The sequence below is a fragment of the Ceratocystis lukuohia genome, assembly GCF_044167205.1.
Source record: "Ceratocystis lukuohia strain C4212 chromosome Unknown Supercontig1_pilon, whole genome shotgun sequence".
NCBI lineage: Eukaryota > Fungi > Ascomycota > Sordariomycetes > Microascales > Ceratocystidaceae > Ceratocystis > Ceratocystis lukuohia.
In genome coordinates, this window is record NW_027263520.1 from 833132 (window position 1) to 848291 (window position 15160).

General features: G+C 47.4%; 3 protein-coding genes across 3 annotated transcripts; 1 reads left to right on the forward strand and 2 right to left on the reverse strand.

Moving 5' to 3' along the window:
• Positions 1-1263: 1263 nt before the first annotated feature.
• On the reverse strand, positions 1264-3143 carry HOO65_010214 (putative eka-like protein; the record flags this gene model as incomplete). The annotated part of the gene is made up of 5 exons (XM_071005634.1): positions 1264-1747; positions 1817-2294; positions 2352-2425; positions 2489-2981; positions 3131-3143. The coding sequence occupies 5 exons, from the start codon at positions 3141-3143 to the stop codon at positions 1264-1266; spliced, it is 1542 nt and encodes a 513-aa protein (XP_070862036.1).
• A 3401-nt stretch (positions 3144-6544) lies between these two features.
• HOO65_010215 (Glycosyl hydrolase family 16) lies at positions 6545-7922 on the reverse strand (the record flags this gene model as incomplete). The annotated part of the gene is made up of 2 exons (XM_071005841.1): positions 6545-7728; positions 7829-7922. The coding sequence occupies 2 exons, from the start codon at positions 7920-7922 to the stop codon at positions 6545-6547; spliced, it is 1278 nt and encodes a 425-aa protein (XP_070862037.1).
• Positions 7923-13791: 5869 nt separating this feature from the next.
• HOO65_010216 (uncharacterized protein) lies at positions 13792-14612 on the forward strand (the record flags this gene model as incomplete). The annotated part of the gene is made up of 3 exons (XM_071006110.1): positions 13792-13881; positions 13941-14074; positions 14186-14612. The coding sequence occupies 3 exons, from the start codon at positions 13792-13794 to the stop codon at positions 14610-14612; spliced, it is 651 nt and encodes a 216-aa protein (XP_070862038.1).
• Between the last annotated feature and the right edge of the window lie 548 nt (positions 14613-15160).

Here is a 15160-nt window from a genome sequence, read left to right on the forward strand (position 1 = left end):
CCATCGCCTTTCCAGCTCAGAGAGTACCGAATCCAGGACTAACTTATTAGCAGCCAAGAAAGCGTACAGCGCTCTTTGTAGAACGAGGGTAGACGTCGTGACTAAGAAATTAGCGTACATTATTGCATGGAAGAAAAGTGCCAAGGCCGCCATAGTAGGGCGACAGTTGGGTAGATAGCTAAGCAGGGCGGAGACAAGTGTCCAGTGATGTGGTATAATGCAAAACGGCGAGTAGTCATCCGAGACATATGACCTGTAATATGAGGAAAGACAAAGCATAAAATATTGAGACAGATAATCATAACTAAAGTGCACTTCACAGCAGTGGAAAGGGTAAACAACCGCCTCAGAAACAATGACAAGTGTAGAGCCCAAATCACGAAATGGGGTAGTATCAGGCTCAATAAGGGGAACAGCAACACAGCAGCCTAACATATTCGAACAAATCAGAAGCCATAGTTCTTCCCGAACCAGTCCTACGCTATGCGTTAACTCACATCACCCTTGCTGTCCTATTCCCAAATAAGTATGATTTAAAAAAATAGCCGTCCGCCTGACGAGGCGGGAGGCAAGGGAAACCAAGGGACATCTACTTTGTTACTTACAAAAGATGGAAAGAGCGGCGCTTTGTTCTTTGTTGGACATAGCAGCAGGAGAGATGGGTAGTATTTTATAGACCAAGAGCCTGGTCTGACCAGCATCTATCTCTCTCTCTGTCTCTGTAACTGTATATTGGTTGGTTAGTGGTCTAAGTTGCCCAACTCAGAAGTTAGGTTTAGAGCTATTAACCCTAGCCCATAGGGTTATATTATGGTGATTTGGCATGAGAGAATTTCAATTTAGTCCATCTGCATAATTTCCCAGGACTGAATATAAACCGAGTGATGTGGGCCAGTCACGCGGAAGTGCCACAGTGTGGCTGAGACTTTGCCCTAGACATGAGTGCTAACAGACGTATAGAATCTTTATTGTTCGATGGGGGACATCAAAGGAGTCTAACTAGATGGCTGTGATGGTGTGTCGGGAGAACTACTTCTACCAGTCCCACAGTATTCCTGCCCTGCCTCACTGGCTTCTATTCTCGATGTTTACACAAATGATCAGATATGATGATAGAGGTGGTGTTTCCCGAGTCTACTAAAGCGGTGGTTGGATGAAATCCATTAACTACTATGTCTACTTCTAAGGACCCTCCAACCTCCAAGTTCTCATATTGTGTTGGCAGCTCTGCTGGCAGTGTCTCTTTCCTCTGTAGGCGACTGTCTATAGCGGGTGCTCTTTTCCCGTGGTCCCAGCCCGTGGGCCAAGCGACTCATCTTCCAAGGAGGTATGGCGGGCTCTGTGGTGGTCGACTGCCTGCATCTGTTGCCAAAGCTCTAGGACCCGTAGCACCCATGCATCGTATTTTTCTGGCAGAACTGCGAAGTGGTAATATAGGACGTCTATGATCTTTGGCGAGAGAGAATATTTCAAAAGTTCGATCTTCTGGAAGTCAGTGTACCCATCACAACCCGAGAGGTACATGAGCTCTTCGAACCGCTGAATGTGAGCATCAAAGGACTTGCTCCCTTGGCGGAGTTCGTACAAAGCATTGCGGGCCCTGCTTGCTGCCGTTGGGTCATGATACTTGGTGTGCATCATCTCCAGGAATGACTCTCCTGAGAGGAGGTGGGCTGCGTCTAGGCGTTGAACCTGTGCTGTGGTGGAAAGCCAGTCGAGGATGTTGCGGGTGGCAGAGAATTCTGACCTTCAACTAGATCTAGATGTAGATACTGTCGTGGCCTTCAAGGCTGAAACCTTGGGAAGTACGTCATACCATGTCATGAATGCCCTCGAAACCGTTGATAGGGTGGAACCTCGGTAGTTATCCAGAAAACAGTTGCGATCGGGAAGGTAATTCCACTTATATCCGAGCAGTCCTAGCTGACCAACGGACAGAAGGGGTTGAGCATTAGGAACGTGTAGAACATTTTCAACTTTGACGAGAGCTCCCTGATCGTCAGGGAATTCAAAGGTGCCTCGGCCCAAACATTTCACGCTTATGCCAGACAGCGTCTGCGCGAAGGAGGTTGAAGGAAAGTAGGAGGAAAAGTGTTCTCTGTTTGGTAGGACTGACGTATCTGCACCAGAGGATATAAGAATCTCCCCAGTGTATTGAAAAGTGTTGACCTTCGGAGTTGACTTGTCGTTCCCTTTTGTTTTCCCAGAGTCCTTCTTCGCATCCCGTTTCTTCTTCCTGCACACTTTCTCCAAGTGGCCCTTTATCCCGCAGTAACCACACCGTTTGTTTGCCTCTGCTAACAATTTAAGTTTCAGCTCGCTCATCTTCTTAAGGATGTCCTTCGACGTACTACATTCAAGCACACTATCTGCCACAGGCCTGTCGAATTTAACCAACTGGGAGTATGCAAATAAGGCTAGTGTACTAGAAAAATTCTCTATCTTTATTTCACATAAAGGTATAAGAGACCGAAGATAGGTGATGAACTTTCCTAGGTCGTTAAGACTGGTCAACCTCTGAGACGTCACTTCCAGGAACGCAGTAGCAGCAATCGCAGCTTCGGAATCCTTGAATGTCTTGTGTATCCAGGTCAGAATCTCAGGAAATGTATCGTCTTCCGGGAACGACAGCAATGGCACACATCGGTTCAGCTCTTTGAGCCAGGTCCCCCGAGCTACAATGAGCTGTGCAGTCTGGTTCTCCATCTTGACGTCGTCGAACAGCGCCGACGTTTTCGTGACAACTATGGCCTCCTCGAATTCATCGCGCCACTTGCTGTACGGAACCTCGTAGATGGTCGGAAGTTTAGTGTCCAGAATTGTCTGTTTGATCGCTGTGGGATCGACTACAGCGTCCAAATCCTGCAACCATTTTCGGGATGAGGAGATTGCAGACGGATGAACGCTGACCTCGGGTGTGAGAGTCTTGTTGGGTATGGTTGTTGGGTGTAAGTTGGGAGTTGAAAGTTGAAATTTGTACACTGTCGCTATTGTGTGAAGCGGATGGTTAATCTAGAAACGGGCTCATAAACTATAGTGGTGATTTTGCATGAGAGAATTTCAATTTTGTCTATCTTCATAATTTCCTAGGACTGAATTGAATACAAACTGGGTGATGTGGGCCAATCACGTGGCAGTGCCATAGTGTGGCTGAAACTTCGCATCACTACAACAAGGTCCGCATTGACGCCTCATTAGGCTTAATGATGCCACCACGCAGAGTAAATGCAATGTTTCCCGCTTCATATAGGTCATCGAGAGCGACAAAATTCAAATCACGACAAATTTTATTGAACTCAAACGCTTTCTGTCCTATGCCAGACCTCTCTCAACATGGATCGAATCATCTCGAAAGAGGAACTTGCCCAAGCAACAAAACTTGCACCGCCGTTTTCTTCGCCCTGCCTTTTGGCGGATGGGAAGACAGTTGTCAAGGGTGGAGAAGGAGTGCGCGAAGCTGAGGCAAACGCTATGAAACTCGTTCGCCAGCACACAAGCATCCCGGTCCCTGAAGTGTACAATGTCTATAGAGATGCCGACTCTGGCCATATGTGCATTGTCATGGAGTACATTGACGGCGAGCAGCTTGACAAGGCATGGCCGCGGCTTTCTGAGGAGCAGAAAAACAAGATCATCCAGCAGCTCCGGTAATATTTTGTCGAACTTCGGCAGATAAAGGGATCCTTTATCGGCGGAGTGGATGGGTCTGCATGCGACGACCAGTATTTTTCAAGCACTGGTGAAGATTGGGGGCCGTATAAGGACGAAGCCGAGTTCAACAAAGCGTTGGTCAAGGCGTGGTCTACCAACCGCGAAAACGATCCCTTCACACGGCTGCTTTGCAAGATTCAAGTCGAGGTTATGAGCGGTCATGAAATCGTGATGACTCACAATGACTTTGATCCAAGGAATATTCTCGTTCGCGGTTCTGATGTTGTCGCTGTCTTGGACTGGGAGTTCTCTGGCTTTTTCCCTGAGTATTGGGAGTACTGCAAGTCTCACTGGCGGCCTGCTTGGGACAGCTCGTGGATGCAGGAGGATTTGGTGGGAAGAGTCTTGGATCCTTATTCAAAGGAGGTCGCGGTGATTCTCAATACCTCATATACAATGTGGTGACCACAGCGGGATCCTAAATGCTGCAGCTCTCCCAACTAAAGCCGATTAAGGTTGGGCGATGACTTACATTGAGAGAGTGTTGAATTACGCGCCGGGGGGTTGACCGCTTTTTGCCTCAACACAATGGAGCCGCATTCGTGACACAAAAGCGTTCCTGTTCTCGTTAGGCAATCAATGTTTTCATGCAATTGAATTACGCGCTGGCACCCACATTACCTGAAAAAGCGGCAAATTTGAGAGACTAACCAACTACTCGTTTTGGTTGCGATTCACGTTTATCTTTGATAAAAACGTCGGCCAAACACTGCATCTACGACTAAAAGAGAGGTCATCCTTGTTCCAAAACCTCAGATGTCTGCCCTCGTGAAGAAAAAAGCCGAACGTACCAACTTGAAGCCCCCTTTCATTGTAGAGGCGCCAGGACATCATACCCACAGTTTTATCCTCCTCCATGGCCTCGGATCTAATGGCGAGAAATTCGGCAAAGAGCTCCTCGAAACGGGGATCGACTCAGACGGCCACAGCCTGACCAGCCGCTTTCCCGGCGCCAAGTTCATCTTCCCGACATCGAGGCGCCGCCGGTCGACCGCATTTCGCCGGGCCATGCTCACGCAATGGTTCGATGTTGCATCCCTCGATGACCCCTCAGACCGCAATCACAAGCAGATTCCCGGCCTCCGAGAGTCCTTCCAGGAGATTAAGGAGTTGATCGAACTGGAATGTAGCAGCGGAAACATACCGCAACGGAACATCATCCTTGGTGGGCTGAGCCAGGGCTGTGCTATGGCCCTCATATGCCTCCTCGCGCTGGATTTCCCCATCGGCGGGTTTGTCGGGATGAGCGGTTAGCTGCCGTTTCAGCAGGAGATAGAAAAACTCGCGAGAGGGACGGAGGGAGGGGAAAATGACATTTCCGATAACCAATCCACCGTTGAAACAATCCCAACTGGTACCCACGCTGATACGCAAGAGGAGCTACGGAGCCCTGAAGTCCACGTCCCTGACTACGTGAGAGGCTTGCTAAGTTTAGACAGCCAAGAGAGTCCCAGTGGACAAGTCTTGTCTCTTTCAACTCCGATATTTCTCGGCCATGGAGAGATAGATGAGAAGATCAAGATATCTCTTGGGGAGGATGCCAGTCAAACAATGAGCTTGGTGGGATATTCCGTGGACTGGAGACGCTATAAGGATCAGGGGCATTGGTATAAAATTCCAGATGAGATCGACGATATTACCGAATTCATACATCAGGTCTGGGTGGAGTAGTGGAAACGGCGGATCTTGACGATAGATTTTGGTAACACATACCTATCGTAGCGTTTCACAGCGTCCCGCTAAGGTCTTTAGTTAACAGACTTTGACTTCAGTCCGATGGAAGTTTTACTACAATCTTGTACAACAGATGAGATGATCGCACTGTGCACTGTAAGAAGGATGACAGCAAATGTAAGAATTGTTAAAATTCCTATCCTAACAAGCGACAAATACACAGTGGCAAAAACACGAAAACAAGAGGTTTAGCATATTTCAGGTCTCGATAGAGATATCACTGGAGAGTGGTTTGTATTTCCAGTTTAGATCCTTTTTTAAGCAAGTACCTGACAAATGCGTCCACCAAGCCTCGGTTGTCGTAAGAGAGGTTCTGGATTTCATTTTGCCAGTCCAGGATGCTCATATGCTTGCAAAAGTCTTCTCAGCCACAAGGCGTGAGTCTTTGTCAGTTGTTAGATGAGATTCAAAAAGTTCTTGTCCATTTTCTTAACAATTGTGCGGGGACCATGTATAAACTAAAACGCATGTAGACCCTAAGTCAACCCTAGGGATGAAGAGAGAATAAAAACACAAGATGCTGCCAAACGAAAAACTATGGCAAGCACTGAACTGGTGTTCGTTTATTTTATATTCGTTTTCGCCGTATTCTATTCCCATGATAGTCCATTTTCTTTTTTTCTTCATCCTCGGCAGCCAAGTTGATGGTAGTGTACATTTATGTTCTATAGGTTACATGCCCCCTTTAATAGTGCTTTGGGGGGGGATCAGAACTACTTAAATTGATTCCTCGGACAGTGTTAGTGGAAAAAAGTTAGTTTTTAAAGTAAGTAGCTAAAACAGCTGAAGCTAGAATCCAAAATAATAAAGAAAGCAAGATCAACAGAGTTAAAAGAGATATCATACCCGAATGCTCATAACATACCCCCCCTCCCAAAGATGAAAAAAAAAACGATTAACAATGCATAAAATAATGCAGGATTCTAGAAAAATGAAAGAAGGAAGCAACAAAACAAACAAAGGGCAACTACTTCGCGAGCACAGCATCCTGTACGACACTACACTGTAATTGCACCACAACCTAGCGCCTTGGCATCTCCAGTGCTAACGCCATATTTCCCTTCATGCCGCCCTCTGGGAAGCTATAGGCAATAGGCATTTACAGAACAAGGAAGCCCAGAAGAGCAAGTCCAGCAACGGCGTAGGAGATGCCCATGGAGGCAGCGCCAGCAGTGACTGAAGTAGCAGTAGTCGAGGCCGAGGAAGAAGTAGTTGTGGTACTCTTGGAGCCAGAGCCGGAGCCGGAGCTAGAGGCAGAGCCAGATCCAGAGCCAGAGCCAGAGCCAGAGCCAGAGTCATAACCGGAGCCGCTGGAACCAGTGCCGGCAGGGAAGCTTGCACCAGTACCAGTGCTGATGGCCTTGTCTCCGCCGTAAGTAGTGGTCGAAACCAGGGTAGTAGAGATCTTCTTGTCCTTGTTGTCCTTGTTGTTGTCGGAGAAGCTGGGAATGTCGGTCGTGTAGCCCGAGCCCTTGTTAGTCTTGGTATCAGCCAGAGGGGCAGGCTCACCCTCGACAACTTTGATGGAGTCTTGTGTGCCAGACGAGTCGCTGTAGGTGTACTCCTTAGCGGAGCTATTGCTACCACAGTAATCGGTGATGGTTACTTTCTGGTAGTAACCAATGAAGGGGAGCTTGCTGAGATCAGCCAATCCACCCGCCCACGTAACAGTGCCTTCAGGCATAGTATCCTTGCCGCCAATCCAGGTACCCAGCTTTAGCTGAGCGGGGTTCTGGGGCCACTTCCTGCCGTTGTCGGCCTGGCTAGGATCAGTGGTGCGGATTACAGAGCCGTCAACAAGGAAGTCGATCTTCTCAGGCGTCCAGTCAATACTGTAGGTGTGCATACCCTCAGTAGTAACAAAGTTAACTCCATGGGTCTTGCCCTGAGTGTATTCATTGACACCCTTACTGAAGAAGTTGCTCTGCACGTTGGTAGGCTCGCCACCAATCCACTCCCAGTCAATCTCGTCACGGGTATCACCCTCCAGAACAACCGAGGTGACAACTCCCTGGCCCGGAGCAGTCTGGAGAGTGACATCAATACGGCCGTAGAAGATGTAGCGCTTGGTCTTGATGAGCGGGGCCTGCTCCTTCTCCATGATCGAGAGCTGGGCACCCTTTTCCTTATCGATGCTCAGCAATTTCTTGTTGAAGGCAACACCATCATCAGGCAGCCACCAGCTGTTAAAAGTCTCGTCTTCATACCAAGCAGATTTCACAGTAGTGAAGTCGAAACTATGGGGCATACTGCACTTGCCAAAAGCAGGGTTAGGAGGGCATACTATTAACGGGACATTGGGTTAGTATCTGAATTGGACTTGGAGAAACTCTGCAGAGCCGAAATGACACCGCCAACGGGGCATGGAGGAAGAGCCACATACTGTCACCACGTGTGGGGTCACACTTCGAAACTGTCTGTGCAGCCACGGTGCTAGAAAGAGTTGCAACGGCGAGAGCGATATTGTTGTAATGCATTTTGGCGGCAGGGTAGTCGATGGATCAAAAAGGAAAAGAAGGGCTAAACAAAATGAAAAAAGAGCGGGAAGAGGCACAAGAACCAGGACGCGGAATGAATGATCGTGGTATGTTGAGATGTCCGGTTTAAATCGGCAAAGCTAACGACGGTCTGATAAGAGTTTGGTGATTATAGGGATAGCGAGAGGAGAATAGACAAAAGCCTTGGAAGAACTGTTTGCCGCGGACGAATATAAACAAGAAGGCACAAGCAAGGCCAATAAAAAAGTAATCAAGAAAAATAAAAGACTGTAGAGTAGAGCAGAGCAGAGAGGCTTGGTTGGTTGTAGAGAAGGTAGAGACAAGTGTATTTCGTATTCACCAACACCGTTGGGGCTAGCCCATTACTTATACCTTTCCCGCTTCTATGGTCTCATGCCTGAACCAAAGCCGAGCATAAAAGCTAAAACTATGGGATATAACACAGCTGGACGCAAAGCCAAGGAAAAAAAAAAAAAGAAAAAAGCCTTGGTAAACTTTTCTGTAGAGACATGCCCAGACCAGGTTTCCATGATGTAAAAGATGGCGGCGAGGTACATACCCCTGGTACTGTTTTCCCTCTTGTTTTCTCTTTCGCTCCAATTGCCAACCCGTCTTACCTTTTTTTGGCTCCATACCACTAACGGCCTCTCTCTCCTGACCCGTATAAGACAAGAAGCTGCGCAGAAGCTGCATGTGTACCAAGGCGTATTGTTATGGTGGCCGTTTCTACACGTGTGTTTTTCACTTGTAATCTGGCTTTCCTCTAGTGAGAAGCCAGTCCATATAGCTATGGTTTCTAATTATGCATGAGAAAAGCGCAGGTGCTAAACTACGAGTTTGTCTCTGCTATGGTAGCAGGAGCTGGCTGGCGCATGTAGTATGTAGTTAACGGTTCCGAACCCTTGTCGTAATTACATAGATTCACTCCGAGTTTAGCGATGTCAACATGTGCTGCAAGTGCAGAAGACAAGCTCAAAAGAAAGAAAAAGAATTCAGCCTTAAAGTGAGCCACAAAAATAGAGAATGCAAGTGTCAAAATAAACACCGCCTGTTGTGTCTAGTTTCAACTCTCCCCAAAAATAAATAACAGTGTAGTGGCGGAGTGTCCTACATCCTACCTAGTGTTTTCTTGGGGGCGTCTTAGTAATGGCAAGCTATATTTATGGCGCCGCCTACATGCGCGCCCCCATTTCTTTCATGCGCCCCCTCCCTAGTATTTTTTGAATTACCTAAGCAAGATTTTGCTGTAGGCCAGCAAGAAGACTCAAGATATATACCAGTAGCAACAAATGGAGACAAACAATGCACTGAAAATTGTACATTTAATAGCTCTGAATATTTAAGAGGGCATACCTTTGAAGTCATTATATGGCTAATCTGATGAGACTTGATACATTTTGAAGCTTTCCTTTTCATAGGCTCAATTTTCTCAAATCTAGACGAGCTCACACTTTGTACTTGTGACCAGCTGAGTAGGTGTTTTGAAAGTTAGGCGCTTCTATGGCTCTAATTCTAAATTGTTTGCTACATCATCTGCTGTATTCTTTGCATTTACAGAATTTAAAGTGTCTGCTAAAGTATCTGCCTGCCTCCATCTCCAGCTGATGTACCTAATGTATCTGGTCTATTTGGTGTGGTGTATCTGCTTGCTCCATCTGCTGCATCTGCATCGGTGGTAAGGGGGTCAAAATCTTGCTTAGGTAATTCAAAAAACACTAAGGAGGGGGGCGCATAAAAGAAATGGGGGCGCGCATGTAGGCGGCGCCCTATATTTATGCGCGGATAAATAGACGAATAAGCAAATAGAGACAGACGCGAATATTAGTGCACTAAGCAGCGCAAGCCAGCCTTTGGTCTGCGAGGGGGATGCTCTGTGTGCCGTGATACTTCCCTTCCTCGATCTCCGAGTAGCCGCCTTTTTTCTTTTTTTTTTTTTCCTTTTTTTTTGGTTCCCCCAAGAGTGCCTCTCATGTGTCTTTGTCCGTGGATCGTCCGTGGATCTCGGATGGAGGCAAACCAGGAGCAAAGAAGAAAAGAGGGACAGCTTGTGGCCATTGGACGCAGTAGGATCTTGTCAATGGGGCGTGCCATTTTTCCTAAATTTATACCGCCATCGGCCGTAGTCTAGGACGATTTGACAAGTCTAGCTGTTTAACCCGGGGATCTCTCTAGCACAGCTGGACAAAGCCTCTGGTTGTATCCAGGCTCCTATAGATGTTTGGGAAAGGCACAGTCAAGAATAAATAAACAGCTGCTTTTTGGGTTACAGGAAGAAAAGCTCCTGGGCCTCCATCAGGTGTATTTTCCTTGTTTGTTTGTTTTTTTTCTTCTTTCTTGTCAGAAACAGAAATGCTACACCTTAGTCCTAGTATCCTCTCTTCTCTAGTTAGCCCTGTGCCCCCAATGTATGCTGCGGCTTTGTGCCCCCAGCTCTCCTATTTGTCTACAGAATCCAAGGCATTATTTTCATAGCCAAGCCCATGAATCAGGTAGCACATCAGGGGCTCTAACATGAATGTCCGTATACAATATAGGACGCTACTCTTTAAAGGCTCATCCGGGGCTCAGTGGGGGCTGTTGGAAGCGACGAGAGATCTTCTCTTCGTCTCCTGTTACAGACAAAAAGTCAGACAGCACCTACTCTGATCCACTACTAGGGCATGCATGAAGCGAATGGTGATTCTGCTACCGCAACTGCAGTCTTGGATGTCTTCAATGTCTTGCATCCTGTGACACCATGTGGCAAAGGGAGAATTACTACTTCCTGCGTTTTTACGCGCTGCATGTACTCCGTCACTTGCTTGATGCACGTAGCAAACTAGCCAGCCACCGCCACATCTACCGTCGTCTCAACACGAAGCCACCGAGCCGCACGCTTGGGTCACCAAGCAAGCGACTGCCACACAGCAAATCTACTCAGATCTACTGGCTGCTAGGTTTCTGTTTTTGTGGTGACAGGTTGCACGAAGATACAGATATAACATCGTGAGCCCTAAATATCCGATAAAGTAACAGAGAATAATTAGGTTTCGGTGACCGCTACGGCTCAGCTTTAGTATCATGATGTAAGTCTTATTCGCCAAGGCAGAGCACTAGCGCAAGGAGGGGGGAGGGGTGCGCAGAGCGAAACCTTTGCTATCTTCACCCAAACGATACCGTTAGTTTAACCCTTATTAACAATACAACCCTAATTAGCACACTTACATCATAGTATAAGTAATACTATCGGGTTTGTTTCTAAAAATATACACTGATGTGCTAAAAATAAAAAGAATAAAAATTATACAATTCTAGAAGCAAGGCAAAGCTTTCAAGTCTCGAGTCCTCAGGGCATACCGCCCTTCTCTTTGTTAATATCGCTTACCTATCAGGTCTCAAGACAAGGCAAATCACTCTAGGCTCAAGCTATTGCTTGTCAGTCATGTGCTAGAGAACAGTCTCATGAGTATTCCCCATGGCTATCTGCGCCATTATATGCCCTAAAACAGTGCAGTAAACACGTTTATTGCCGTTGAACAGTGCAAGTGTGAGCTCAATCAACAATGCGGGGCGGGTAATCTCTTAAAAGATTGACAGGCAAGCCTTAAATGGGAAAAACAAAAAGCGAGGCCAACTAGCGCATGGCAATCTCTCAAAATCGGGGCTATGATGGAGGCATTGGGAACCTAATTTACTGCTGGCTCATGTCTTGTGTGTTAATTGAGACCGCCTACAGCGATAGCTGCGTCCAATGACAGTTATTATGGGATACCAATGCTTTGTTTTTCCCGTTGTTTGCTGAAATGAGATGGCCCTGTGCTTGTCTATACATAGTTCCTGTCATCTAGGTCGCTAATATCAACTGTCCTAGCCAGCAGCACATGAGCCGCATGGGCCACTCGTAACTTTGTTATTTCAGGGTATCTATAGTGAATGAGGGCAACCAGAGGCCGGCCGTCTCGAAAAGACGTGAAGTGACAATAGCTCGGAAATATCGAGAGCTGCTATTTCCTTGTTCCATAGATTGCGCATTGACTCTGAAGATTAGCTGTCTGGCGCCTAGGTACCCGTATTGCTGTCACTGGGATACCTCGGCATCCGGATTTTACTCGCCCGCAATCCAGCCAAATCGAAGAAACAGATACTCGGATTCCAGGCTTTTAGTCTTGAAGCTCTGTAAGAAAGGCGCAATACAGAGAGCCTGTTTATCATTCACTAGATAGCGGCCGGACTTACCGTACGTACCCCCGGGCCCGATGAGTTCGTCAAAGCCCCTCTGGCTCTACAGGAGCTCGCGTATTTCCTCTTCTCTGGCACGTAATTATTCTAAAAAAAACATCCAAAATAGCAATCTAGTCAGTTTCCACTTCTGCACTCAAACTATCAAGAGCCTTCCACACATCCTCTTATTCGTCCGGGGTAAATTATGCTATATCCTGTTAGCAAGCACCGGCTAAAAAGCCAGTAACATCTCGAAAATAAAACTGCCACCCATATCTTCTGTGTGTAAGCAACAGTCTCCTTTTCTAGCCCTTATCGCCTCCCAACTCACTTGTTCTATGGCAACAAAGGAAGCGAAGGCGAGACGTGACTAAAAGATAGTAAGGCAATGAAACGTTGAGTAGTACATCCTATTGCGGCTGCTGCTGCTGCTGCTGCTGATGTTGCCATCTCACTTGAAATATGCATACATCCACCCGCCATAAGTCGGATTAACCCCCACTCGACACATTGTAGTAGGGGGGGACCTAGCTAGCCATTCAACAAACAGTCGACGACTGGCAAGGCCTAAATGACGACAGAGCTTGAATGGCAGGGTTAGGAACAAGACGGAAGAGCATACGATACGTTTCATTGGCTGGACGAAGAGCGCCAAAGGGCAAAGAGGTGTGCTAGAGTACGAACGGATGTGTGGTTTGTCTGCTCAGTGGCCAGAGCGTCCGATAACCAGCATGCCAAGACTGCAGTTACGCCTGATAGCAAAAGCACCTGTGACGCTTGGGGCAACCGCGATGGTACGTTAACAGTCCCATGGTCATGTTTGCTGGGAGGCAATTGATTTTGGGTGACAGACTTGGTGTAACTGGGATAAGCAGTCATTCATGAAATACAAAATACAACTTTGGCCTACATGTGCTATCCGTGGTATAGAGATAAAATGAGAGTAGGAAAGCCGTTTCATTTAACTTCCTCTCTATCCTTCTCTCTCCCTGGGCCTCTCCGTCTGCTCTATGGACTGCCGAGGCAGTCTAGAAAATCTATTTACCGGGCATGAATCGACACTGAGCTCAATATATGATAAAACAAGACAAGACAACGAGCGGGAAGGGGGCTCAAGCCCTGGCTCTGCAAGTCTTTCCGTGTCGGACCGGAAATTCGTGCTTAATCTTGATTTGCCATCTCTGACGTGATATCAATGTGACATGAACGATGGCTAGAGATGGGTAGTCGAGGGAGAAAGGAAGGGAAGGAGGAGCAGTCAACAAAAGCACCACCGGAAGAGAAAGATAAAACTGACAGAATTGGGAAAAGGATGCATAGGAGCAAGCTAAAGTCCTTCTCGCAGAGTTGACATCAGGGTCCGACCGAGTGCTGGCGGTCCAGCTGCCTTTTGCGAGACCTCGATACTACTATCTTCTGCTATCATATGACGCAGGATTACTCTGCAGCACTTTCTTTTACATCCGGGGAGTTTTGCTGCCCCTGTTGGCTTCGTTTCCCAGCTCTGGGCAAAGATATAAAAGTTCCAGCTAATGCCTCTATCATCCGAAGTCTCTCAAAACCCGTACATCACGAACATACTCCATTTCTTTGCGTTCTAGCTATCAACTCCAGGCTTTTCCGAATACGCTCCCGAGTAACCTTCGCCATGAGACTCTTCCCTTTCTTCTCTCTTCTACTTCTGGCCAACATAGTTGCCTCAGCGCCCATACCAGAACCTGCTCCTGTTCCAGCAGTGGTAAGTGACGTACCGCTTTGATCATGGACAGCCCTTTCTTTGGCTGACGCATAGCTTAGGGGGGCATCCCAAGTATCTCTGTTGCTAGATCTCAATTAAGCAATCTGGCTGTCAAGGCCATGAGAGCGGTCGATAAATATAAACGCAGCAAATTCAACCACTGGATTGATATTTCGGGCACCTGCAACACCCGGTATGTTTTTTATTTCATTTCTTTCCATAAAAGCAGAACAGTAGTGAGATAAGACGCAAGATTAGTCCCGCTGGACGTCCATAACTTAGTTGAATGTACCTTTACTAAAAGCCTGTTCTCATTGCGCAGGGAGGTTGTCCTCAAACGCGATGGCCAGCAAGTTGTCTACGACGAGGAATGCCGGCCTATCTCGGGCTTGTGGACCTCTCCCTACGATGGCAGGACTTGGGACGACCCAAGAAGTATACAGATTGACCACCTGGTCCCTCTCAAGAACGCCTGGGTTTCGGGTGCCTGGGAATGGACTGAATCCATGCGTGAGGCCTTTGCCAACGACTTGACCCGCCCGCAGCTATGGGCTGTGACTGGAATGGTAAACAACGACAAGGGTGATTCGTCACCAGACAAGTGGAAGCCGCCTTTGACGTCGGCCTACTGCAGTTATGCAAAGAGCTGGATCACAGTCAAAAGTTACTATGGTCTCAGCGTGACACCAAGCGAGAAGGAGGCACTTGAGAAAATGCTAGAATTTTGCTGAACACTTGGGGGCCCAAGACCCAATGAGCCAGCGGATTGATGATCAGGAGTGGGGTTATCATCAGTTATAGCTGGTCGACATGGTCCCAACAGTGGGAAGTCGGTGAGATGGAGGGGAGGCAGCTGCTTGACGACAGTGGCTGGTTAGGGGTTCTCTTGTTCATATCTTTGTCAGCTTTACGCTTTAGTACTGCTGTTTCTTTGGCTCTATGATAGTCAAGATAGTTTATAATCCGCAACTGCACATATCCACTCTCATGAACAACACTGCTATTTATTCATATCACAATGCCTGGCAGTGCCAATAACTTGGGTCTCTGGGGCCGGATGCAGCACAGCACGTTACAATAGCTTACGCTTACTAGAGACATGCGGCAGCAATAGCCAAAGTCCCCCTCTGTGAAACAATGCTGTTCCTTGCATTTCAAGAAGCAAGCCTCAAGGGAGGAGGAAGACCCTCCTTCCATACTCCCACAGTCATGACACAGAAGCTTCTGCAGGGGGAGTCAAGAGAGCCGAAAGCTATACAGCAACGGGACATGGATAACG